The sequence below is a fragment of the Choristoneura fumiferana genome, chromosome 10 (assembly GCF_025370935.1).
Source record: "Choristoneura fumiferana chromosome 10, NRCan_CFum_1, whole genome shotgun sequence".
Taxonomy (NCBI): Eukaryota; Metazoa; Arthropoda; class Insecta; order Lepidoptera; family Tortricidae; genus Choristoneura; species Choristoneura fumiferana.
This window is the reverse complement of record NC_133481.1, coordinates 10,158,147-10,184,338: the sequence shown is the minus strand read 5'-3', so window position 1 is coordinate 10,184,338 and position 26,192 is coordinate 10,158,147. Positions and strand designations below refer to the sequence as shown.

At 35.0% G+C, this 26,192-nt stretch overlaps 1 protein-coding gene across 1 annotated transcript in view; it reads right to left on the bottom strand.

Annotated features, from left to right (window-relative positions):
• LOC141432066 (kinesin-like protein CG14535) overlaps positions 1 to 26,192 on the bottom strand; it is a 343,284-nt gene that overhangs the window by 224,293 nt on the left and 92,799 nt on the right. Inside the window, exon 4 of the mRNA XM_074093449.1 lies at positions 8,443 to 8,837. Within this exon, the coding sequence (XP_073949550.1) occupies positions 8,443 to 8,837 (395 nt within the window). The remainder of the gene's footprint in view (positions 1 to 8,442; positions 8,838 to 26,192) is intronic.

The window sequence follows — 26,192 nt, the reverse complement described above, 5'->3', positions numbered from 1 at the left end:
GTGCTAGCTTTGAAGTCTGATTTGCACGTATACGGACGTTCGTAATATTGTGATGGAATATTTACACGTGGCACAAAGCACTTCAGTCCTCGTTACTACATGATACCATGGTTACTAGAATACGTATCCGTTTCAGTTTAGTTTCCATGCATCACGTTTGTACAGATTTTTAAAACAAAAGCAACACAAACTTTTCCACTTTCATGGCCCTAGAGGCCGTTAGTTTTAGGAACAACCTGTATAAACAAGAAAATTGTAAATCTGGAAAATATTTTTTAAACTAAATATTTCAGCCTTAAGAGCCTTTTGCCACATACCTATTTGTAACGTGTTTGTTTCGTTTTTGCTTTTGTATGTGTCCTTTTTTTAATCTGTTGTGTTTCTGTTTATGTTCATTGTATTGTTATTATTAGTGTGGCAATAAATGTCTATTATTATTATTAATTATATTTACAGCAAGTTTTAGGTCAATCTTATCACTAGAAGTGATATTAAGCTTGCAAGATTTTACCTTAACAAACAAATAGGCATTACAATTAAACAAAAACTTGATTATGTATAACTTGATGATAATGCAAATGTAATTAATTACACAAATAGCTATTGTACAAATGTATTTTTTTTTGTAACCGATTCCTAATAGCTACTTAATCTTATTTATTGGATGCCTCTTGATTCGATTAAATTTTAAGTTCAGTACCTGTTTTTGTACATTATATTTATAAAGTTTTCAAATTACCAAATAAGCTAAAGGAGCAACCATGCAATCACATTATAAAAAAAAAATCTTTAAGAAATATTCCTAAGCCAAATAGCAAGAAGTCCACGATATATAACGTAAAAAAGTCCGTCTTGAAACTATTAACTTCAATCAAAGAATCGTGGACGTTTTTTTTCCGAATCCGGTCGCAAATTCCCCCTTGATTTATGGTGGCGAGTCCAAGAAGGGGGAGGTAGCCGTTAGGAATTTCACTCGTGGACGGAACTTAGACTATTTGATGAAATACCTTAGAGGAAATTTTAATTGAGTTTCGTAAAGCTGACCATTTTTTCCAGTTTGCCTAGTTCTCGATCATCAATAGTTGCATCTACCACGACAAGTTCCACTTCACTCAGACCATCTTAATTAAAAACAATCACAAATATAGAATCCGTAGTTTTTGCAAAATTCATTTATTTCTATAATAGGTCTAGGTAGAACTTCTACACATCTATGCTGGCAATAATTGGCAAAAATGTCTCCACCTCTACTAAAATATGTTAATGTACGTCACACTTTGCATCTACATTTATAACAACCGCATAAACCTTACTCATTCTTTTCCATCCTTTTTAGAAATTTTCATTCCATCTAGCGCATTATGTTAAGAGCTATGTACATTAAAAATGTATACTCGTCTTTTGTATGTCACGGGGATTCCGACCTTTGCAACTCCAAGTTGACAAAGCAAAGTGGGTTGGATAAGTTTCTCGTTCCAATAAAACTTGCCACGGGCAATCTGAGACACGGGCTGAATTTATATTCTGAATCTGTATAATAAGGTGGTGAAATTAGAGTTGCTGATAGAACGTTCGCATTCGTGTTGTGACACGACGGTGAGATGCCAGTGTTTGAAATCGAATGATAATCAAGCATACTGTTATCATAGTCTCTATTTTACAACTGGTACTTAAATGCGACAAATTATTGTTAAAAATTACCTCAATGTTGTACGCTCGACGCAATATAGTCGAAACGTCTCGCGTCGCGGTAGTTTTAGCAATAACGTGATAGATAAACTTTATTTCTTTTTGGCGCGCAATGATCGTTACGTAATTAAGTAACTTGTCTCCAATTTATTCAAATATAATTTCACCTAAATCATCGCATTGAATTGAAATTTTATACAAATAATATGTATATAAAGATATAATATTATGACAATACAAGTACAGTCCACAAAAATAAAGTCAACTAGTAGACATGTATAAAAATATTTTTTATTTTATTTCAACTTTTTCCAAAATTATTTAATTAAGCAAGTATACTGCACTTATCATCGTTTATATTGAATTTCTTTAAAAATTACAAAATTTTCATGAGCAAGCTGTATAATCTTTGTCACACGTCATCTATATAACCGGCCAATACATACCGACGTCAATCAACGACCGACATGGTTTGCTGAATGGAAACCTAATTAATTAATTACCGATCTTGCATTGAAGCCTAGTACAAGTCGATTGACATGTCAATACCTCTATATGGGGTTGATTACGTAGAAGATCTATGTAACGAAGATCATGTCAGTCAGTTTAGCTTCTCTGTTAATTTCATGCCTAGATTTGACATTGCTTCCATTATATTTTATGTTTGCAATGCTGAAACAATTGCCAATTGAAATTTGAATAACTGTACAGTACGCCCAAGTGTCCTAATAATGTATTAAAAAAATAATTGAAACTGCCTATTACTCAAACAATAAGAAAAAGACTCACCAATATAATAGTTTTGCCAATAATCTCAGCGTCCAATCTTTATCCCTATCCCAATGACTGTGCTGTATTGTAAATGTAATGAAATACCGGAGCTATACAAAATTAAGTTAAACACGCGGGTCCTCATTCAATTTAACTTTTTAATTACTTTATAAGCCTGCTGGATTATCTATTTATTATGTCGGTATTTCGTCAAGGGCTACCTTAATTTTTGATGTTAATTAATAACTTTTCATGCCGTGTTGTTTTAAGTAAGGTCGGTTGGTTTCCGATTGATAAATATTTGTTTTTACTTCAACTGACGAATGTATAACTACTTTAGTTCGTATTAATCGAACAGTATGTTTGCTGTTTTATAAAGAAAAGATAATATAAGATGTAACGTTTATATGGACTTTTTAAAACATATAATTAGCCAACTGTAAATTTAATGACCGTTACAACGACACTCCAAAACATAAAAATCTTTTAAGTCATGAAATAAATCAACAGATTATCAAGTAGCGATATTAAAAACGACAATTTTCGAAGGACTCAGTACTTTATTAACCTCCGCATTCTCTCTTTTGGCAAGACAGTCTTTTAATAAGAAAACTCTAAATTGCGAGTCATGTCACTTCAGTGCCCACTTTTACTGTGTCAGAAACCAATGGCTGCTTTCGTGTATTTTAGAATACACGAAAAGAAATATAAAGTAAAATTTACGCAATCTGTAACAAGTTCCCATAATATTTAAACGAATATGCAATATATACGTCACCATCTGCATGTGTTTGTCATAATGTTACTAACTGTTCTTAACTCTTAACATTTTTTTCGAAATTAATGTTCAAACCTGATCAACATCAACATAAAAGTAAAGATCATTGGTTAAAAACACAAGAGGAGATAAAAAATGGAAGAAAGATATAGGTGATTGCATAGGTAGATAAGGGTATTAATATACAACTTTCTCGCGTATTTTATTAAAGTTTTTCAAAGCCTTCAATCTCAAAATTTCCACAAGAAGTGAAGAACGTATTATTACAGGAAATTTATAACGAACCGAAGTCAAATTATGTCCTTGATGCCTTGAATTATGTAAAGTGACCTCTCGCGGTGACTTCATAAATTGGTGCCCCGATTACAAACAATTTACGGCGTTATATGAAAACCTTTTTTTGGTAATAAATTAGCTGTTAAAGTGGTTACGACACTTAATTTAGTACCAAAAATATGTCCTCTGGTTTTACATTTTGATCTTTCGTTTCGAGTTGGTCTTACATGTTTGATACCGCTACACCGTTGTCGGCGTATAATACAATACAATACAAATATTTTATACTGAACACATTTGTTACTAAAAAGCAGTAGGATGCGTTAGTACAAATGACAAAAGCGGAGACAATACCTAGGTGATCTAATCATGTGGAAGCAGTTTCCTCCATACAACCATTTGGCAATACGCACATGTTTTGCATAGATTTGTTATCGTATGAACCTATTTTTTAACAAATATTTTTGACCTAAAATCGGTTAGCTATAGAAAAAAAAACTTTAAAAAAAACTAATTTCGTACTATGGTAACCGACAAGATCGTTAACGAATTGATTTTCTTCATACACAAATGTACGACACACATAGTATGCTGACCCGATTACTTCTGTCGTCTAAAAATATCCACAATTTTAAGGAAAAAACGTTGAAAAGAAATAAGACTGATACAGAACATGATTCGAAGGGCATTATGAAAGGCAGCGACTGATCAAAACTTCCGTAAGCAAAACCTAATTACATACAGGTCGACCTAATAAAAGCGTGTTAAAAAAGGGTAGGTACATTATTGTGAATTTTACTACGTTGGTATCTACTGTTATCTTCGTATAAAGAATTTCACCTTCTATATTTGAAATGTGTTCATGAACTTACAAAAGTATTAAACAAAACTCAGTATAATAAATTGGAGCCCAAGAAATGGGTCACTCAATTAAATTGAGCGTTGACAGCAATGTATGGGACGATCCCAACAGATTTTAAAATTAGGATGTTCATTGCATTCCCAGATGTAAAGAGATTCTACCGATGATATTTTTCCAAACGATTTACGCGTAAAGAGGTTGCCTCGTTTTAAAACTTTTTGGGTAAGATTTATGGAAGAAAATCATCTCTCGTGGACACATTTTTACCATTTTTAGCATTTAAGATCGACAACTTATACGTAAGTACCAATGAAGTATGATCAACAACATGTTTAACTCGATCATCGTCTAAATACAGATATTGAGTTCAGAAAAGATCATCAATCCAATAATGATATGCTCCATACAAACGACCCAATCCCTTATCGACACACCCACGCGGTCTCATTATACTGGAAAACTTTTCTTGAACTCTTGTTAAGGAAATCTTTTGACGAAAATTTCTGGTGAAATTTCTGCAAAAATAATTATTACTTAACGCTTTTTATGATTTTTGCTTCAGTAGTAAGTTGTAAAGATCACATATATTTATGAAGTAGGTAAATAATCATCCATATTCGTGACTTAACATTACACCACGTAACTTTAAGAGACCGTCGCTCAGATTTAAGGACTGTGCTAAGCGAGATAATGACAACCTTTAAATTGACCACTATGACTGGGAAAAGCTAGCGGAAAAACGACTTGATTAGCGCAAACGTGTAATAGCAAGTTTTGATATTTGATATGTTTGCCTACCGTAAGAGATAATACTGTTTAAGATTCATTATTTACTTACACGAATAAACTGTAACAAAATGATAAAACTATCTTTTATGAAATAATAAATCTAACATTTTTTTGAGGAAGCAGTTGCTCGAAGTGACGCCCTTGTTGTGCGATACATTGACGGGCCCTCTTCAGTGTTTCTAAAGGAATTTTCTTAAAATTTGAAAATGATAATTGCTTCATATGGATAAGTGGATAAATTAAATTGTTCATAAACCATATGATAATGGTGAATTTACTAGGCCATTTAAAGTAATGCCTTTTAACAAACGGCGTTATAAATGTACTTATAGGAGGGTTTTAATTTAATATTTGGGATATTTTTGGTTTTAAAAAGTAATTGATGGATTTTATTTACTGGGTAACGTACTTTTGATATTAGTTTAAACTTTTCTGATATCGGTATAGTTACGGAATAATCTCCTGGCTACACTTAACGATTACTACCTGTACAGTGAAGTGAGATGATGATAATAATCCCACTAAAATCCCACTTATCCCACTAATATTTTAAATGCGAAAGTTTGTAAGTATGTTTGTTTGTTTGTTATTCCATCACATCAAAACCGCTGAACCGGTTTTGGTGAAATTCGGTACACGGATAGGAAAGGACGTAGGATAGTTTTTATCCCGGGAAATTACATTGTTCCCGGGGGATAGGGATAAACTAATTCTATGCGGACGAAGTCGCGGGCGGGTAACCTGCTGTATACCAGAGCAGCATACCTATACTGAAAACTTAATACGTAACAAAATCAGACTGAGAATAATATAATGCATCCAATCCCGTCAAGCCCTCGACTGTTTTCATTTCATTTTGCAGCTCCATCACCACAACCCCAATCTCCATTACGGGACGTTAGCGAAAGAGATGTATTTTTTTGGAAAATATATGGTTAAGAATTTTCTTCTTGCAAGAATCACGTTAATTTGGATTATGTTCATTCACAACAATATTCCTAAACCCTTTACAAAACCATGATCTCCCTCGTCTTACCATTAAAAAACCAAATGTAGAGAGACTTAAGATGAAATTTTGTAAGTATGGACTAGACGTATTTATCTATGCCTGTGGTTTTTCAGATTTCAGAATTACAGGAGCTCAAAAGTCGACAAAAAAAAGATGTCAACTTTGCACGAGAATTACAGACCAATAAAGCATTTTTACAAAAATTTAAAAAACCACAGGCATAGAAAATATAATGAATACCTTGATTGTAAAATATCATTGATTTCTGTGCTACACTTTTCGTATAATATGAGGACAACAAAACCCAAAATTCAACCGCCCAAATCTTGAAAAGCCTACAACTATCTCGATATAAATTACGGACGTCGTTGCGGAAGGCATGGGGGAGCATGGGGGGGATGGCTGCGAGCGCTTATGTCACGAGCGATAAAGACAGCAATATCCCAAACGAATACCTAACGCGGCCGCGCGGCCGGCAGGGAAACTTCTCTAAAGTACATAAAAACTATACAACAAAAGTTGGAATATTTCGTGCTCATTACATCTCAATATTTTATCTACATTTCACGTCCAACCGCGACCACTACAAACAGGACTTTCATTACTAGCCCCCTCTTTATGGTAAAGAGGATTATAATAAACCGCGGCTCTGTATGGAATCTGATCCCATGTCATATGAGATTGCAATTACGGTACCCGTTATTACTGAATAATTGAAGGTCCACAGCTATCTGATTGAAGGCTGACCATAAAAGGACGAACTGAAAGGAATTATTCGCTATTAGTGGACGATAAATACAATATGATTTGGGAAAGGTTCAAGCTATTCGTTGACGTTAGTGAGTTTTATAAGGAGTTATGAATAATGAAGGAAGCAGATAGGTATGATAAGAAACTATAAAATAAAGTTACTAAAGGGTTTAAAAAATGCAAAAGATACCATAAGCACCTCAAAGTTCGAAATTGATGCCATTTATTTTTCTGGGTGTTTTTTTAACCTCTTGTCTTAATTGTTTGCATAAATAGCGATGAGATAAGAAAATCATCAACGTAAACTGTTAAAGTACCAACTGGCACAGAAAAGTGATTGTTGAATCAAATTAATCAGAAATACCTATGCACTGCGCATTATAATTTTGACAGCCAGTCGCCGACGACAATTATTTGAAAAGGTTACTTGAATAACGAGGCACGCACTTGTTTGTTAATCTTGTGAAAGATCGGCAATTATTTTTAATGTTATTCGGTCGGATACTTTATGAAAATAAACTTTCTCCGCTTTAAGACAATACATCTTATGTTAAACACATTCAGTTCATAGAAAAAATTAAGTTTTTTTGGTTTGGTCGTTTCTATACAAATAAAGCAATGCAGTTTATTGAAGAGAGAAAATGTTGCAACAATGGTGTGAATTTAAAAAAGTAATAATATCATAATAACACTGTGTCTGACAAAGGCAAATGTCAAAGTGATTGTTAAAGACAAACTAATGTTAAATTAACGTTCAATTTCAAATAAGCTTTTGAATTAGAGCGTAAGAAACTGTAAAACTATGTGGTATATCTCGTATGAGTGCAAAAGTAGATTTTAAATATTAGCGATGGGCATAAGCACAGAGTACATATATAAGCAAACAAAAGCTATACAGCACATTTTTCGACGTATACTACAATTACATTTCTTAAGCGTATTAAGTATCGCTTAGGATCACTATTTAAAATATCCACCAATATTGCCAAACTAAATGAGTGGGTGCGTTTAGTTATTTACCATTTCCCAACAAATCTATGGTGACATTTGAATCTATCAATATTCATTGTTTATCTGAAATCGTGGACGGTTACCTAATTAATTTGATTATGTATTCCTAAAATTAACCGTTTAACAAATTTGCATGAACAAACAGGGCTTTAATTAGTAATGGTGCGGCTGAAACAATGCCAGTGCGTTACCATTGTGCTGCTACAGATAATTGCTAAATATGCGATTGGTTTGTATTCAAAAGCAGGTGCAATCTGCCATTCTATCAATGAAGTTGTTTACCACAAACTTACATGGAATGTTATGTTTTCATGTTCTGAATTATTTAATCACTAACAAAATTTTCAGAACAAGAGTATTCTGGTTTTCTTCATAGTAATACTTTAAATGCTAAATAAAAGTTTTGAAACTATTTCAATCGAGGCTGTTGTAGTTAAAAACAAAAATGTGTCAACAGTTTGAGTCCTCAAACATAAAAAGAACGCTTTGTTTACATGACGCACTCACCTTAAAACAGCCTGGGGTTGTCCAGTAATCCTTTGGTCCTTTTTCCTTCTCCGGCACTCACTGTCCACTCTCTTATCACTACTCTCACGTATAGTATGATACCTCGGTTGATAACTTTCGAGTTGCGTATACAGACGCGCGCGTGGCGCGGGCGACGGGCCTCGCTGCGTCATAGGGTCCACCCGTCTATTCTCAGTGGCGTCTGGAGCCACACTGACTGTGACTGCCCTTACTGGCTCGCAGTCTATCCTCTCTGCCACCCCGGGACGGCGTTTGTCGACGAAGGCCACTCGAGGAGGCTTTGGCTGCATCAAACTTATTTTCTTCTTTTTAGCCGTAGATGCGACGTAGAAAAAATACCCGTTGCGGTCCATTTTCGGTGCCGATGATTTTACCTGTGAAGAAAATTAAAAAATGAATGGATGTACTTAAAAGTAACAAGCAGCTTTACTTCTCTATTTTTACCCACTTTGGTTACACTTAACTAAAGCCGCTCGAGATTTTAAGGGAACATTAAATTTAACGTCGGCAATACGATGCAGACAGGATACTTCAAAGCTTGTGACTTTTTGAGTCAAAATATTTATCCTAAATTCTCATCAAAAAGCATTTTTACAACACGCTCAACCAGATCGATAGAGCGTCCGTATTAACGTGATAACAGTCAAGAGCGCCAAAACAAAGCAAATTTTATCTCACATTTTGAAAGGTGTAACAAAAACTTCACAAAACAAACAAAGTTGCTGAAACGCTGAATAAAATTAAGCTGTTCTTTTTATAAGTAAGTATACAAGAGAGGAGTATTGTTACTGTTCGATAAATTTTCTATGGCCGGGTTGACGTTGATAACTTTTGATGGCGATGACAAGGAATGGTGGTGTAGATAAATAGATGCTGTTTACGCAAATGGCTTTTTTATTTATTATTTTACTTTTTCATTCATCTTCAATACGTCAATTTGTACTGGTCCATATCGGCTCGCATACTTATTGGAACTCCGAATGTAATGTTTATCAGAACGATCGTTTGTCATTCATAACTCTTTTTTCTCAGAATCCAATAATTCAGAATTGCGATAAAACAAACCTAACCTAACTTATAGTTTTCTAAAGGATGGCAATTTAAAAATTTCAGAAAATTGTAAGGTTTCATTCAGTGGGGAAAAAAATTATGACAAACGATGATTCGGACAAAAATTACGGTATAACTAGCGAAGAGTATGCGAACTTTGGCGCTCTCGTTTTATATTTATGTATAGATTATGATCAATCAGTAAAATAAATTATTATTGCAATTTTTTAGCAATTTCGGCTTACGTTACGTTTCATGTGTAATTACGTAAATAAAAAATAATAGAGTACCATTAAAATGGTAATAGCACCAACTTTACAAAGACCATAATCTCATACACTAGTTGTGTCTGCCTCGAATAAGCAGCACGGCGTGCGTTTCAGGTGCCTTGCGATGTATGAGTGTCAGATGAATAGTCATACAGCGACACACGGCCTGAAAAAATGGCGAACTCTAACGTAAATAAGTGAGCCGGTGCCCTATATAAAATAGAAAAAGACGTGGGAAGTAGTAGGTCATTTGCGACAGGCTAACGGAAATTACTAACATATTACGAGGAGGAACCGAGGAGACTAGAACGAAATAACCAAGTTGCGTAAAGGCATCAATCAAACATATTTTTCTTGTAGCAATTAAGTACTATTTGTGAAAAATACTACGAGGAATATATTCTCATCCGAAACCTTATTTAAAGGAAATGGATCAGATCCATTGACAGACAATAACAACAATCAGGGCGAGCGAAGCGTAAATGCGCGTGCGTGTGTGTACTTACATATAAATTAAGTTTGTAACTCTTTCAAGTCGAAACTGGACTAGTTAATTTGAATAAAAATTGGCACGCAGATGGCTGAATTTTTGATATATGTAACTCTTACGCTACTTATTTTCCCGGTTTTCTCACAAGACGGGATAAAATGGCAAAATCATAAGACTGAGTCTACACTACGTGGACACTTGAAATTTTGAACGGGTGCTCTACATTCCGAAGATAAATGAAAATAACAATGTAACTTTTGGAAGTTGCAACGGCAAACAATAACTATTAAGTCAAAAAAACGATGTTCTTTATGCTATTAATTATGACCATGTTGTTATTAATTTCTTGTGATATAAGGAATTCAACTGCCGAATCTACTGGTCCACACAAGCAAAGCTGCGACTAAATAAAGGCATTTACTCGTAGGCACTTAAGATTTTGAGAACTGAACATCCATTTGACTGACAGTAGCTATGGCAATTGGTTTTTGGTACAACTATGTCTAGCTAAGCTCTCTACCCTGCTGGCCATTAGTTCGCGTCCGCGGCGCACTCAGCGACGATTTTATCGCGCCTTCGCCCGCGGCGTCTTTTTGAATGCTAACTGGGCGCTCAATGCTGGCAAAGACTCTATCTACAACATCTCGTGGAACCCTACTTTGATACCCGAGTCCGCCCCGAGATATTTTTCTCTGCGATTTAGATTGCCGACTGTCCGTGTTTAGCGTTTAACAAAGAGGTCGTGAGTTTTTAGTTGAAGGTAGTTTTGCAAACAGTTGCGGGCCTCGGTTAAGTTGTCTTATGTCTGTGAAGTCTGATGTGTGAACGATGAAGTACGTTTTTAATTCTACTCGCTCAGAATAATAGAATGTTCACAATAATTTATTGAATCAGGCGTTACTTTGCGGAGGTCCATATCAATGAACTATTTAAAAGACTTTCTTTGCTCACCCGCGACCTTAGTTATATAGCTAAGTTTATACGAGATAAATAAATAATAAATAAATAAATATCACGGGCCAATTATTCACACCAATTGACCTAGTCCCAAAGTAAGCTTAGCAAAGCTTGTGTTATGGGTACTAAGCAACGGATAAATATAATTATATAGATAGTACATACTTAAATACATATTAAACACCCAAGACCCGAGAACAAACATTCGTATTTTTTCTACAAATATCTGCCCCGACACGGGAATCGAACCCGGGACCTCAAGCTTCGTAGTCAGGTTCTCTAACCACTAGGCCATCTGGTCGTCAAAAAAAGATATGCGTGTTCATGCAGTTCCTCCACCTCCGCACTGTAAGAATACACACAAATCGCTCAAACTCATCTATCACCACCACCACAATACACCACACTACCAGATGTTAGACTAATATTACTTAGATGTGGGTTTGTGTTGTGTGATTTGGGTGTGTTCTTACAGTGTGAAGGTGGAGAAACCGCATGAACATGCATATCTTGTATAAACTTAGCTATGATATGGTCGCGGGTGAGCAAAGAAATTCTTTTAGTTCATTAGAATGTTCACACACATAGTATGCAATACTGAAAATAATTAAAAGTACACAGATAAAAAATACAGTTAAGCAATAGATGACGTTAACGCTTTAGAATAACCTGAAGATAATCATTCTTCATACAACGTAGGTATACGAAAATCATGATTTAACTATCGGAAATAATAGCAATATAGTCTAGTATTTATGGACAGAAATCGGGAAGATCTATTCAGATAACGAAGAAAATTATCAATGTATACGTACACATTGTCGAGAACACATTTATAATTATTATAATATACCCAGCGGCACTTGGCCCACTCTACATACATACATATTTCTGCATACATTTGAGGGCCAGAGTTTTTTTTAGCTTGAGAGCACGAGTAGGTACATATTTTTTTTACTTTGAAAGAAATACATAATAGTCGTAACTATCGGCTCAACTCAAAAAGATTATCAACAGCTAGGGTTCTAAAATCCTGCGATGTATCAGCTAAGCTATCGACAATGCTGGACCCGCGTAAACACGATTTAATTGAAACTAGACCAAGGCACAGCAAATACAGCTTGAAATCGGAGCACAAAAGTAAATATCGAGCAGGGGTACCCATTCCAAACCGCTCTACAGCCGTCTTTCACGTAACTTCAATTCTCGTCAAGGAAACGCTGGCGATGTGAAGCTTAGTGCTCATTGCTAAAGTGACTTTTGTTAGAGTACTGGCTAGTATTGAAGTGGTAAGTGTGGAAGGGTCAGAATGGAAGGAAAAAAAGATTTATCTCATTCGAGATAAATAGAGCTCAAGTAATATTATGTCTCAAAACATAATTGTAAACTGTGAATGAGTTGGAAAAAGCCCTTTTATTGTTCATGTTAGTTTTTTTTATTTATTTAAATCCATTACGATTCGACTTACGCAGTTTTTCTATCAGATCAGCTACACTAACACTGTAATATTCCTTGTTCAGTTCAACAAAATACTCCTGCAATCCAAAATTCTTTTATTTAAATCGTGGGTAGGTATTTGATTCATTTTTAGACAAATAAATTTAAAACATTTCATATTCCAAATCAAATCAGGTAAAACGACGTTACTGTGATTTTAAACATGCATTACTTGTAACTACGTAACTAAATTTCTACAAATGCAACAGTATCTTTCAAGTTTAATTTTTATATTTCTCATAAGTAGTCGTATTAAAACTAAAACTGATCGGACGCTAGATTTTACAAAATTCCAATAGAAATTCCCAAAAATTACACCAAGACCTTCATTACGTCGCATAAAGAACACCCGATTAAAATATTAGATCAATTGGTGTAAAGTGTCCCATGATATTTATTTATTTAAATTTCATGTTAGACTTTGCGGTTGAAATTCCAAGATGCGGCGTAAAGTGGGAATACTACGATAAGAAATAGCTTATTTATTATTCCAAAGATCCAGCTGACAAAATATCAAATTAATTGCGAAACCTTCAGCTCTTTTAGTGTTTCTATTTATACCGTTAGTAGGACATTTCTCGATGACATCAAGTAGTAGGACCTCAGTTACGATAATTCCCACGAGAAGTCGAACTCCACTCGAAACATAATAGAAGGAAGGTCTGTCTTAAATCGGGCCTGTACTGTATGCGATCATAAAATTTCTAATAACTACTCGAACTGATTTCAACGGTATTTGCAACAGTCTCGGAATTATATTTATTTTCTGTATATCTTAATGGAGGTTGACACTTTGACAAATTAGCACTTGGATTTGAACGTGAATTAGATATCGGTATATCTCTATGTGATTTCGATGAGTAATGAAATTGCAAGATTGAAATAAGCGGACCATCAAAAAAAGTTAACATAATATGTATTTGCTTTTATGGAAATTTTAGCAAGCTTTTACTTAACTTCCATTATTTGTTTGCTAAAGTTATATTTTTCTTGGCAAACACTCAGTTCTAGTAATCGGGTAGATTTTTAATTTGGGTAGCAATGCAAGTGTACTGAACAATCAAACAGTCAGCAAAGAAGCAGCTTTTAAATATAAAAATTGTAGTAAGTAATAACTTATTAAAAATATTATTTGGTCGCTTCCACTACACTAAACTATTATCGGTAATTCAATTATTAGATACATGTGTAAAAATATGATTGCAAGATACGGGTGTAGTATTGTTACGTGTAGATATCTACATACTTAGCAATTTTTCGAAAGAGTTATAAATTGCACTTTCGTCCAAAGTGGGCAATATCTCAGAGTGAATTATAGCTAACTTACTGAATTCCGTTACAGAAAATCTGAAATCCTTTGAAATTTATGTTTTCTAAAGAGATACTTAATAGTGTTTTTTCCTATCACATGATCATTTTTATAGGTGTCTTAAATGTTAGTTTCTTGTCCTTACTCACTTCATATATCAAAAAAAAAATTGTTTATCCATTGTGTGTTTTCACAGACTAGAAAATGTTAGTTCACATAAATTAAAAAATAGATAACAAAATTTACCTACTCGGATAATAAAAAAATGTATCATCTTGTTCCAAATCCGGTACTCATGTTCAAAGAGGTCTTGTCTCAATATCAGACAATTTACACTTACATCTGGAGGGTCCCGTGAGTCAATATTTGGGGACTTGCGCTAGACAAGGGCAATGACTATGAATTTCATAGAAAGTTCACCAACCTATTATTAATTACATTTAAAGTAATTTTGACACTTATGATATAAAATACTTTAAATATTAGTTTTGATATATTTATTGTTTTATATGTCGTTTGTGTGACCTTGACAATTTTAAAGGTAGGTATTTTGGTAGGTACACTTGTATTTTGGAATATCAAAAAATGTCTATAATGCCTGCTGCTTAGTATAAATTATTTATTTTCAACCCCAAAAAATCTAAAACCGTCAACCGAATCGAACCTGCTCTCAAAATTTCACAAAATCGGTTGACGCTTCACGCTCGCTCATTATACTTAATAATAAGAATTATTTATTCGCAATTCGCTAAAAAATACAAGTTGAGAAAAAAAAGAAATCGCAAAGCGGTCTCAGCTCAGCATATGGCTCAGCATATAATTATGAGAATTAAAAGTACGTCTTAATGTATCGAATCTTAATGTATCGTATCCAATCTGGAATAATTAGTCTATTTTGTTATACAAGCAACTCGAAGACGGAGCCTGAACGAGTAGGTAATTAGGAATTTAGAAGCAAGTGAATTGATAATTGTCTCTATTATCTTGTTCTCTTCTATTTTACTAACGTTTCTGGCGCTCACGATCGCAATCAAATGATTATTTTTGTATAGGAAATCCGTCATTTGATTGCGATCGTGAGCATCTGAAACGTTAGGCAACACGGCCTCTGAACATAATATACGCCAAATGGTATATTTCAAACTGAAGAGATGCAAAATAATATAATATTATTACATTATCAAAGCCATTAGGTACACAGCGTTAATTACCTGACGCTAAGCCTCAGGTCACGCAAGAAATGCATTAACATATAACGTGCGAAAGTGCATTCGTCTGAAGGAAGATTGATAGCGTAAGAATAAAAGGAATATTATGAGGAGGGGCGAAAGATAATATAATTTTTGAAGTTTGGCACAAGACAAAAGTAATAAAATGTGCGTGTATGTACGTTAATGATAATGTTTTTAAGTCGTGGAAAGGTAAACAACTTCACTAGTTTTGAACATGAAACTACCGTGAGACTCACTCATATTAAATGATATTGTAACGGATAACTCACGTCTTAAATCGAGTTTAGCTCGACATGTTCTGTGTGTGCGTGTTGCGGCAGCCGCCGAGTCGCGTGCTCCTGAGAAGAGGGCTACGAAATAGCCCAAAACATGTGGAGCTAAACTCGATTTAAGACGTGAGTTATCCGTTACAATATCATTTAACTTCACTAGTGCCAAATGATTTTTGATTTTGCGATCTTTCGCAAACTGCTTTTTGCGAACTGTTTTTGATGATTCACGATTAATTATATTTCACATAATTATTGCAGAGGGAAAGATCGTGATGAGCTGCCGACTCTACCTGTGATCATGATGCATACAACTGCGTCGAAATATTGTAAGAAATTGGTAACAAATATAACATCTTAGTTATATTTGTGATTTTTTTCCACCACTTCTTTTCTTTCTTCTAGTGTCTAAACTAAAATATTTTGCTCATTCTTTATTACCTGGATAGCTAAGAAGTGGAGTTCCTTGCCTAAGTTTGTGTTTTCCGTTTACCACTATCTGGCTTTCTTTTAATATATTTAGGGTATTTTGCAGAAATGCCCGGTCCATTTTACATTATATCTTTGCTTCCGAATAAATATATAATGCATGTAAAAAAAAGTACACTGTCACTGTAAGTGTACACGCTTCTTATCACAATTTTGTCTGTGCTTGTACCGAATACTGAATTTTAAAAGTTAAAAGTAAAGGTTAACAGAATATTACTTAGGTACTCCAAGTGAAGAGGCTGACGACATTCCAAAAGTAAAAAAATTAAACAACATCCCGACGAAACCTGGACTCATCACTGCAAAAAGCTCCTATCTCTAACAATTTCTTTGTACTCCTAACAAAAACTCTGTCGGGATTATAGAACCGCTTGTTATTACGAAATTACTACCTTTGATGTTTATTAAAATTTTTCGACTTACCGCATTTTCACGAGTTCAAAGAGAAAAATTATTTGTACAAACCAGATTTATTTACTTTACCTGTAAATTTTTTCATCCGTTACGTGGGATAAAACTGAATGCGCAAAAAAAGGGCAGGTACCTACAGGGGCTACAAGTAATTGCAGTTTTTACTAAAACTGAAAATGTTACTTACGTTAGTGTGCAACTTAGATATACAAACTTCAAAATAACAAAACGGGTTTTTAAAGAGCAGAAAACATCGATACACCGATACGATATTTTGCAGTTTTGTACAAATCGACACCTGCAAGGAATATTTATGTGAAAACGGTAGATTAAAAGTATTATAACCCATATATATTTAAAATGGGCTAATTATTAGCTTTCATTTGATACCCCATATTGTTACAATACAAAATATATTTTTTTCATTCCACCGCCATATTTTTTTTCACAGACGCCATATTAAAATTTTATATAGCCTATGTCACTTCGACAGTTAGACCGTTTAGGCTGCAGCGAGGACCAAAGAAATGGACATACATACTCACATACATACATACATACGCTCGAAAAACATAACCCTCCTTTGGGCAGTCGGGTAAAAAGGGCAAAATGTACCTATTTGTGATAAAACAATCATAAAATTCTTTAGTTTTAGCTGTGTTGATTATTATTATAATTTACACGGCGGTTTTATACCAAGACTTAACATTTTTTTTATAAAAATATATAAATCTTTGATGTGCCGCCCTGTAAAGTTAGTGAAAATTAGTTACGATGATATTCCTTGCAGGTGTCGAAATTTTGGTCGAGAGTACCTACCTAGTGCTTTGGAATTGTCTTCATTATTTAAATGTTTATACTTACATTCAAAAATAAAAAGCCTCAGTAGATCATTGGTATCTCAAACAAAGGATCGTGGGGTCATACCCAGACTCGCACCTCTGAGCTTTTCGGAATTTATGTGCAAAATTACATTTCAAATTTACAACTGTAAAGCAATTCAATACCGTAAAATGAGGTTACTTTACCCCCCACTGGGTAACTATGCTCCAGTTCTGTATTTTGTTTAAATGTCTTGCAGGTCGAAGTCCCGGTACCCGATACACTTTTCAATAAAGTGACAACACTGAACTTCAATTTTTGCTTCAATATTTTCTTTTCTTTTCCTGTCAGACGCCGTACAGTGATAATACAGAGTGCAATGATAATGATGGGGTAAAAATACACCAAACGCCTCCTAGTATGGATTATGAATGGAATTAAATTCAGGAGCATAGTTACCCAAACGCCGGGTAACATTGCTCCTTAATTAAAGTTTAAATATATATGTTAAAACAACATTATGACGTGCCAGCATGATATTAAGGGTGATCTACTTTACATAAATAGATATATGAACATACCACAGCATAATAATTTTGAAAATAAAACAAAGATTACGAAATCTGGAGCAAATATCGGGGCAAAGTTACTTCATTTTACGGTAGTCTGTGTGGAGTTTCTAATCCGCACTGGGTCCGTGTCAGAACTCTACCCAAGCTATTGTGAAAAAGGCCTGTGCCCAGCCGTGCGACGTTATTAGGAAATTTTATCCCTTGCAGTCATACAGCCAAAATTATAATTGTTTCCCTACACGATCCCACGCATAAACATTTTAAAATGCATTGCGAAGACAATCAGCTTACAAATACAACGCGTAGGGACCACTGAAATTGATTGATACAAAATTTGGGCAACGAATTGCAAAATTTTATTATGCCCATCAGTTATCGATGAGGTATTGTGGCTGTATGCAATTGACTATTGGATTTTTGAACACTGAAATATTTCAACTTAAGTATAGAAATTTAAATTTTGTTACATTACTGACTCGTGTCGATCTGATGAAAATAATTTAATTCAACAGTGTGATTTCAAATTTATTTGCATGAAATTTCTTCACGTAAATGCTAACAGTTTTGATAAACAGTGAAAGAAGGCAACTACTGCCTACTGGGCACAGGCTTTTTAGGTTTCCGTACCTCGAAAGGAAAAAACGGAACCCTTATAGGATCACTTTTTTTATAAGAGGGGGCAAACGAGCAGACGGGTCACCTGATGGAGAGCGATCACCGTCACCCATGGACACCCGCAACACGAGGGAAATCACAGGTGCGTTGCCGACCCTTTTAGGAATTGTTAGGCTCGTTTTTTAAAGATCCCTAAGTTGTAACGCTCTGGGAATGTTGCCGCAGTAAGCTGATTCCGGTTTTACAATGACTGAATTATGCCAAATTTCACATGCCATCAATCTGGCTACAGAAACTGAATCAACTTTGACTACTAAGACGGACAACAGGTGGAACTAAATAAAAGTTTGTAAATTTAAATAGGTACGTTGCTTTAATAAATAAATAGACAAAAGAGCCTGCAACTGTGTATAGAATGATTAAAGTGAGCACATGAGTTTCTAATTACAACACCACCGCAGGTACATTAATGTGGATGTCGCTAATGTCGCAGAGTGCCTATTAATAAGACTAGAGAGATTCTCTGAAATAAATTATACTAAGTGGATGGATAGTCAATAATTCAACAGCAAGTGGCAACTGTACCTACCGACCGAGTAATGGGTTATACACAATTCCAGGCTAGTGACTTAGATGTAGTCTTACCGCCGACTGAGTAGCGTTTAGTGATGAGATTACAAATCATGGAAGACAATTAATATACCACCTACATATGTAGGTACTCGTATAAGCGTGTATTTGTTATAATATTATGGGTAACTGCGGTATCGCTTGATAAGTTTCAATTTCTTCACATCTGTCATTATCGGTCATTTTAACATTTTTCTATGACAAAATATATTTTTCTCATTACAGCTCTATAACTTATACGTGCAGGGTTAGTAAGTTGCTCAATTTAGGACTAGAGGTGCAGAGTCCTCTGCTTCTACAATTTTTCAAAATTTGCTACAGCGCGCATTCAGTACTCGAAAAATTACTTCCCCATAATCCCAAGCAATAATGCATCAAGAATCATCTAATGCTTTTCAAGGGCAATTTTTGAGCGTCCCCTAAGTTATTTGTTAGCAAACACAAAGGAAGTAAAGTATTAATCTTCCATAGGCCGCCAACCTGGATTGAACGCCCCCTGGAGTTTGCATCCAGATTTTTATTCACTGCTTGCTCTCTTGTTTCCACCCTCGTGTCAAGCTACACACAGAACTTTTGAAGAATCAAGACTCAAATATAACATTTTTTGCCTGGTCTTTTAATTAAAAAATTGGCCTTTGGAAGCTTTGATCTGAATGTAGTGGACCAATCTAGTTGAAATTAGACATACATACTTATATTATCTACATTATACATTTATTTTGAACGCGTTACGCAAATAAAAGAATATTGAGTTTGGGAGGACTTTTGGGGGCAAACCTGAAAACAAAATAAAAAAGTTTTGCAAATTGTGTCATAGTTTTAATATTGTGAAATGAAAACTCTGATTATGAGGACCTCAAATATGTATATCATAGACGAAACTTTACCATCCTTACTGATTCTTTTGAAGTTATACATAAAATAGTTGTACTCGAAGTTTACAGCAAAATCTATAAATGAATATAAAGTTAAAGTATTATTGTGGTGCCTAATTAAAAAGAATATATATTAAATTAATGTAACGTACGGAACCCCTCTTTACGCGTTCGACTTGCACTTGACCGGTTTTTTTTAAATTGTTGAAACCACCGATATCGAGGTGAAGCAGACACCATGAATGAGTTTTAACATAATATTGTTTGATACGTATCACGTTCATTAAGCAAAGTTATTTTTAGATTTTTGAATGACGCACCAAGAACTGTGTGTCACGAAACATAAGAAATCACCCTCCGTTGTCCCGCAACTGCATTTTATAAGTGATTTCTTTTATTACGGAGCACGGACATGAAAAAAACCAAATATGAGGAATCCATATCTAGTGGAAAGTGCTGTTTTACGATCTGGTTTTATGGCGTAATGAAAGCGATGATTGAATTAATGCTCCCGCTGGTCACACAGCTTCAGAGTAAAGCAGGCAGACGTGCCAATATATAAAACTAGTTTTATCCGGAAACACATTGATGTACGGTGAAAAAAGAACAGCAGTTACTTTCTAGCTTCGTAGGATACACTTCAGTAGCGTGACGTGATAAATTTCATTTGACAATCCGAAATTATAAATACACCTGCCCAAAGCGTCAAATTAGGAAAGGTGGAGCGAGGAAGCGTGTGTAAGGTATGTCTTCGGATGCAACATGTCCCAGTACTTGTACACACCATCTCTGCCATACTAGTCATCACTCGTCGTCATCACTGACGTCACGTAAAAGGTTATTGAGTATAGCCAGTGACAGGGAAACCCGGTGGAAATTGTGTTGTCACGTCTCTCCATCTCCAACTACATTATTAAAAACACCAGTGCTCGTACGCTTTGTCTATCCATGAATATATTTTTAGTTTAAATTTAAGAGGAAGATTACGATCTAGTGCGTGCGTACATCACAAATTCATCTTCCATTTCGAGTATTTGCCTGTGTTTTTTTAATATGACACATCTGTTTTTCTCAGGATTAATATTCTGCTTATTGCGGGACACCGGGTGCAGTTTTACGATGGCTATGACAATCCCTCTATGGGGGCTGTCTGTGTACTCGTGGCAGGCATTTTGATAGCTTTGCTTGAATGTGTCGTAATTTTCAATATGCTTTTGTGCTTATTATTAGTCCTTCAATATTCCATTTGGGGAAATTCGTCGAAGAACTAAAGTCACCGACATAGCTGGAAAAATATAAAATATAAGTTGAAGTGGTAATGGGCGGGCCACATCGCTCGAAGAACAGATAACCGTTGGGTGAGAAAAGTCCTCGAGTGGCGACCACACACCGGAAGACGAAGCGTTGGCAGGCCTCCCACCAGGTGGACTGACGACATCGTGAGAGTTGCGGGAAACCGGTGGATGCAAGTGGCGAGTTGTCGTTCATTGTTGGCGTTGTAAGGGGGAGGCCTTTGTTCAGCAGTGGACGTCTTCCGGCTGATGATGACGATTCCATATGCTCGTGTTTTCCAACACATTTGTGATTTTCTTATTTTATTATTGCCATCAGTATGTCACGTTTTCATTCGGTATTGAAAACACACAGCATTGCAAGTATTTAATGTAGTGGAACCTCTCCCGACGAGTAAAAATAAGGAATCACTTCCAAATGAAGTAGTGTGAAAAGCGGTCCGTTAAATTTGCTAATTAGTTTAGCAGTATGTACACTTGTTATTAGTTTAGCTGTAGGTACACATTACACGTATTTGCTACGGAATACAATACAATAATTCTTTATAGACCAACATATAGTAAGCGGCAGTAAATGGCTCATCATCACTACATGAATGCGCGAGGCCATCAGGGAGGAGTGGCGGCGTGTTGTGAAGCTGGCCGCCAACACCTGAAGCGATGACCACTCTGTCAAGTGTAATACCGACAAAGAAGAAGAGAAGCAGTACAGAAAACACAGGAAGATAAGCAATAGGTGGCCTTATTCATCAGGCAACCTTTTACAATAGACACAAGTAAAAAATACATTTTATGACTTGTGATGGATGGATGGAATGTATCATGATGGTCTTTAATAAGCTAGGAATGATACAATACGATACAAGTAATACTACCGAATGATGAGTAAATATACTGTGTTTATTTCATAAGCTTACGGTTTTATGTATCGTTACATATTGGGAGTGTGTGTGTGGCGCAGCACACACTACAATACAATAACTCTTAATTGTACACCAGAAATAGAAAGTGATACAAAAAACAGGTACACAAAGAGAAAATTACAACACATACATTACATTGATACATTTAAACTGAAGAATTAAACTAAATAAATACCTACTCATATGTCCCATGTGAAAATCTGTCATTGTAATTTTCTCCACCTATTTCCTACGATACCTATTTACCTACTGTCATGTTCTACAATACATTGAAAACATAAAACAAAAGAACACCCTTCATGAAGATATAGTAATACATCGTCATCTTGGCTCTATCTCTAGATTAAACTATAGTTCCTCTATCTATAGATATCAATTCATCGGACATTAGCTCCCACATCCCTTGATTCGTGATAACGCATGTACGACAGTGCACCGTCATGGCTAAAGACGCGTTTAGATTAATCATTAAGTTGAGTTTGGATTTAGATTTATTTACGCTAGGTACCACTGTTGTTTGCGACTTCAAAATCCAAAAACTTGTAATGGCTACTTGACCCTTAACGTATATTTCAAATTATATAACGTTGACATTGTGAAACAATATATCTCTGATTATTTATTTTTTTGATGGTTGAAGCATTTTACACTTCCAACAAACATAGCTATATATCTAATTTTTGTTTTGAAAAAATTACTATCAGTAAAGTTTTTTTAGTAACATTTATCTAGTCCATTTTTCCTTTCACCTTCTTTAGCCTGTTTATTTTGCATCTATCTAAAATAATGTTTGCCTGGTACGGATTGTTTTTAAAGTAATGTCGTCTATTTTTTGTCCTGTTTTTTTTGCAATTTCGCGATACTTAGGTACCTATTTAAAATTCAACAAGGAAATTTTCATTGTATTTTAGTTTATATACTTTGTTCTGCTGTAAAGATTTTTGAAAACAGTGACAGTTTTACCCGTGCACTGCATTATATAAAAGTACCCGTTAGGTGAACGCAGCCTTACGTTCTTGGTTCCATCTTCCTTATGAGTTTACGCGCTACGTAGTTATCGACACTGGAATATGACAGTCATCATCATCATCATCATCAGCCGGAAGACGTCCACTGCTGGACAAAGGCCTCCCCCTTAGAACACTACAATGAACGACAACTCGCCACTTGCATCCGTCGGTTTCCCGCTAATCAGGTGCCGATTAACAGCCACATACAAAAAAGTTTCTATTTTTTTCTTAATAATTCGTAATTTATATAAAACTGAAAATCAATCAAAATAAATCGAATGCATGAAATATAAAAGGTACCAAGTCAGTGAAAAATTGTTTCCACTGTTGCTATTTAATTTCCTCGCAATCGAAGTAAAAATCAGAGTGTAAAACTCCATCATAAAACCCATTTTCCCCTCGTCGTGCGCGTACCCTCGGCGTACCAGCTGGCAGGCTATATGAACGTCTCGGCTGAAATGGCTTTTATGCTCTTGTTGTACAATCTATTATTTTTGATAAATTTCAGCGTATTTTATACTATATTTTAGTTCCTTAACAATAACTCAAAGGTAAAAATGAATATAATTATTAATTATAAACTCAGAAAAAAAAAAATAAGTATGACTTCATTAGAAATCAAATCTTGTGCGTTTAATTTTACCTATAGTATTTTCATAATAAAAAAGTTGGATGTCATCACAAGTAACTAAGTCTTTGTACTCGTAGTCACTGAAACACTTCAAGTCTATGGCCGACTGAAATTTCATAAAGAGAGGCTTTTCGCGTCTAGTATGTGGTCGTAGTAAGCCGGATTAAAAAGTACCCGCTAATATTGTTAGCAATATTAAAATAATCTTATTTTGTTTCATTCGTACCTAATGTTCCTACTTGAGTAATGTTAATACTTGAGTTTGGGAAGAATTCAAATCAATACAATGACGGCAATGGGCATCACACATCATTAAAAAAACCGGCCAAGAGCGTGTCGGACACGCCCAAAATAGGGTCCCGTAGCCATTACGAAAAAAATAAGTAATATTTTTTTAAGGATTTCGTATTTTATACGGAATCTTCCAAGTTTAGGTATATTTTATACCTTTGGCTGCTATTTACTCATTAACTACTAATAATTCTCAAGAAAACTTAGCCGTTATAGTTTTCCTTGAAAGTATGATATACTTACGACCATCCTGAATTTTTTCAAATTTTTCCATCCACCGGTTTAGATTTTAGAGGAAGGGGGGACGCTCGATTTTCATGAAAATTTGCACTTTAAAGTTGAATATAGTCGCAAACAAATCACTGAATCGAAAAATCGTCTTTCACTATAGGGTCGGATGAGAAAAAAAAATCACCCCCACTTTACATCTATGGGAGAAACCCTAAAAATATTTTTTGATTTTTTTATTATACTGCTTTGTCGGCATAGCTTACATAAATATCCGTGCGAAATTACAGCTGTCTAGCAGTGATAGTCCCTGAGCGAAGCCCCGGACGGACTGACAGACAGAGAGACAGACAGACAGACATGGCGAAACTATAAGGGTTCCGTTTTTGCCATTTAGGCTCCGGAACCCTAAAAAAGGAAAGAATATCACACGGTAGCAAAACAGCCTTCTTCAGAGGATCTCTTATTTACAACAGAAATTAGAAAATATTAGATCTAAGTTGGTGTTGTAATTCACAAAATATTAGGTGCTCAAATTACTTAACAAACATTTAGGTACAATTAAGTAGGTAGTTACGTAAAAAATAACAGTTTCATCCTTTTATAAATTTTGCCTTTGCGTATGTTATTACATTCCACCTGTACACTACGTTGACGAGAAAAAATTTCGGGTCACTTTTCTTACAATTTTGTATGCATAGTGATCAGTTATTTTGCTGGTTATTCAATATATTATTAGTTTTGAGGCACTTTGCTACTTAAAGTGCCGAATTGACGGGTTGAAAAATATTCTGATTCCTGTGTTATGGTGTGACGAATTCCTAATTTTGCAATATACGTAACTTAACTTTTACAAGATAGTTAAAGAGATAATTTGCGTTATTAGAGATTTATTCATAATACTTATACAAAATTAATGTGCCTGAACTCTTGAACACCAACAGTCATAAACGCGATACACTCTAAATATCAACCAAGTCGAAGCATCTGTCAACTACAATGAATAAAACATTTTGTCTGTCCATAACTGAATGCTCCTTTCATCCACTCAAAGGTTGACTGTTAGAGATCCCTTAACGGAATAAGTTCGCCTGTAAATATATCTCAATGTTTGTCAAACGTGTTTGTTTACTTATTTTACATACATACAAACTAACCCAAACCATCCGCTGAAATATTCCATACTAGCCGTTGCCCGCGACTCCGTCCGCGTAGAATTCGTTTCTCACTATCCCGCGGGTGCAATTTTCCGGGATAAAAACTATTCTATGTCCTTCTCCGGGGCTGAAACTATCTGTATACCGAATTTCGTCTAAATCAATGCAATGGTTTACACGTGATGAAGTAACAAACAAACAAAGAAATAAACAAACAAACAAACACACAAACTTTCGCATTTATAATAATAGTTTGATTCATTTTAAAACAGCCTCTATCATTATTATTATAACATCGTCTTAGCTATTATCTTTGGTATTAGAAATGTCTCTATATGATACAAGTTCCGGACTGCATATCTGTACAACTGCCAACTAATCTCGTGCTCGTCAATCAATTACGGAAACAGTTTTTGCCTCCCTCGCACCATCTCGCTAACTAGTGGATGCTAGAGGCAAAGAATATTTTGGAATAGATAGGTATAGCCGTACTCAGTGTCACAAGTTTACACTTAACAAGTTAAGACTGTATCAAAGTTTTTTCAAACACATCAATATGCAAATGTAGAGTCGAATTGGGCACGTTTATAATCTGGCGAGATTAAAATAAAATGGTTGCACCTATTAAACCATAGTCTATTTAAGACATACCTTTTTGAACACGGTCAAATGTTTAAATCTCCGAAGAATGAATCGGAACCTTATTACAG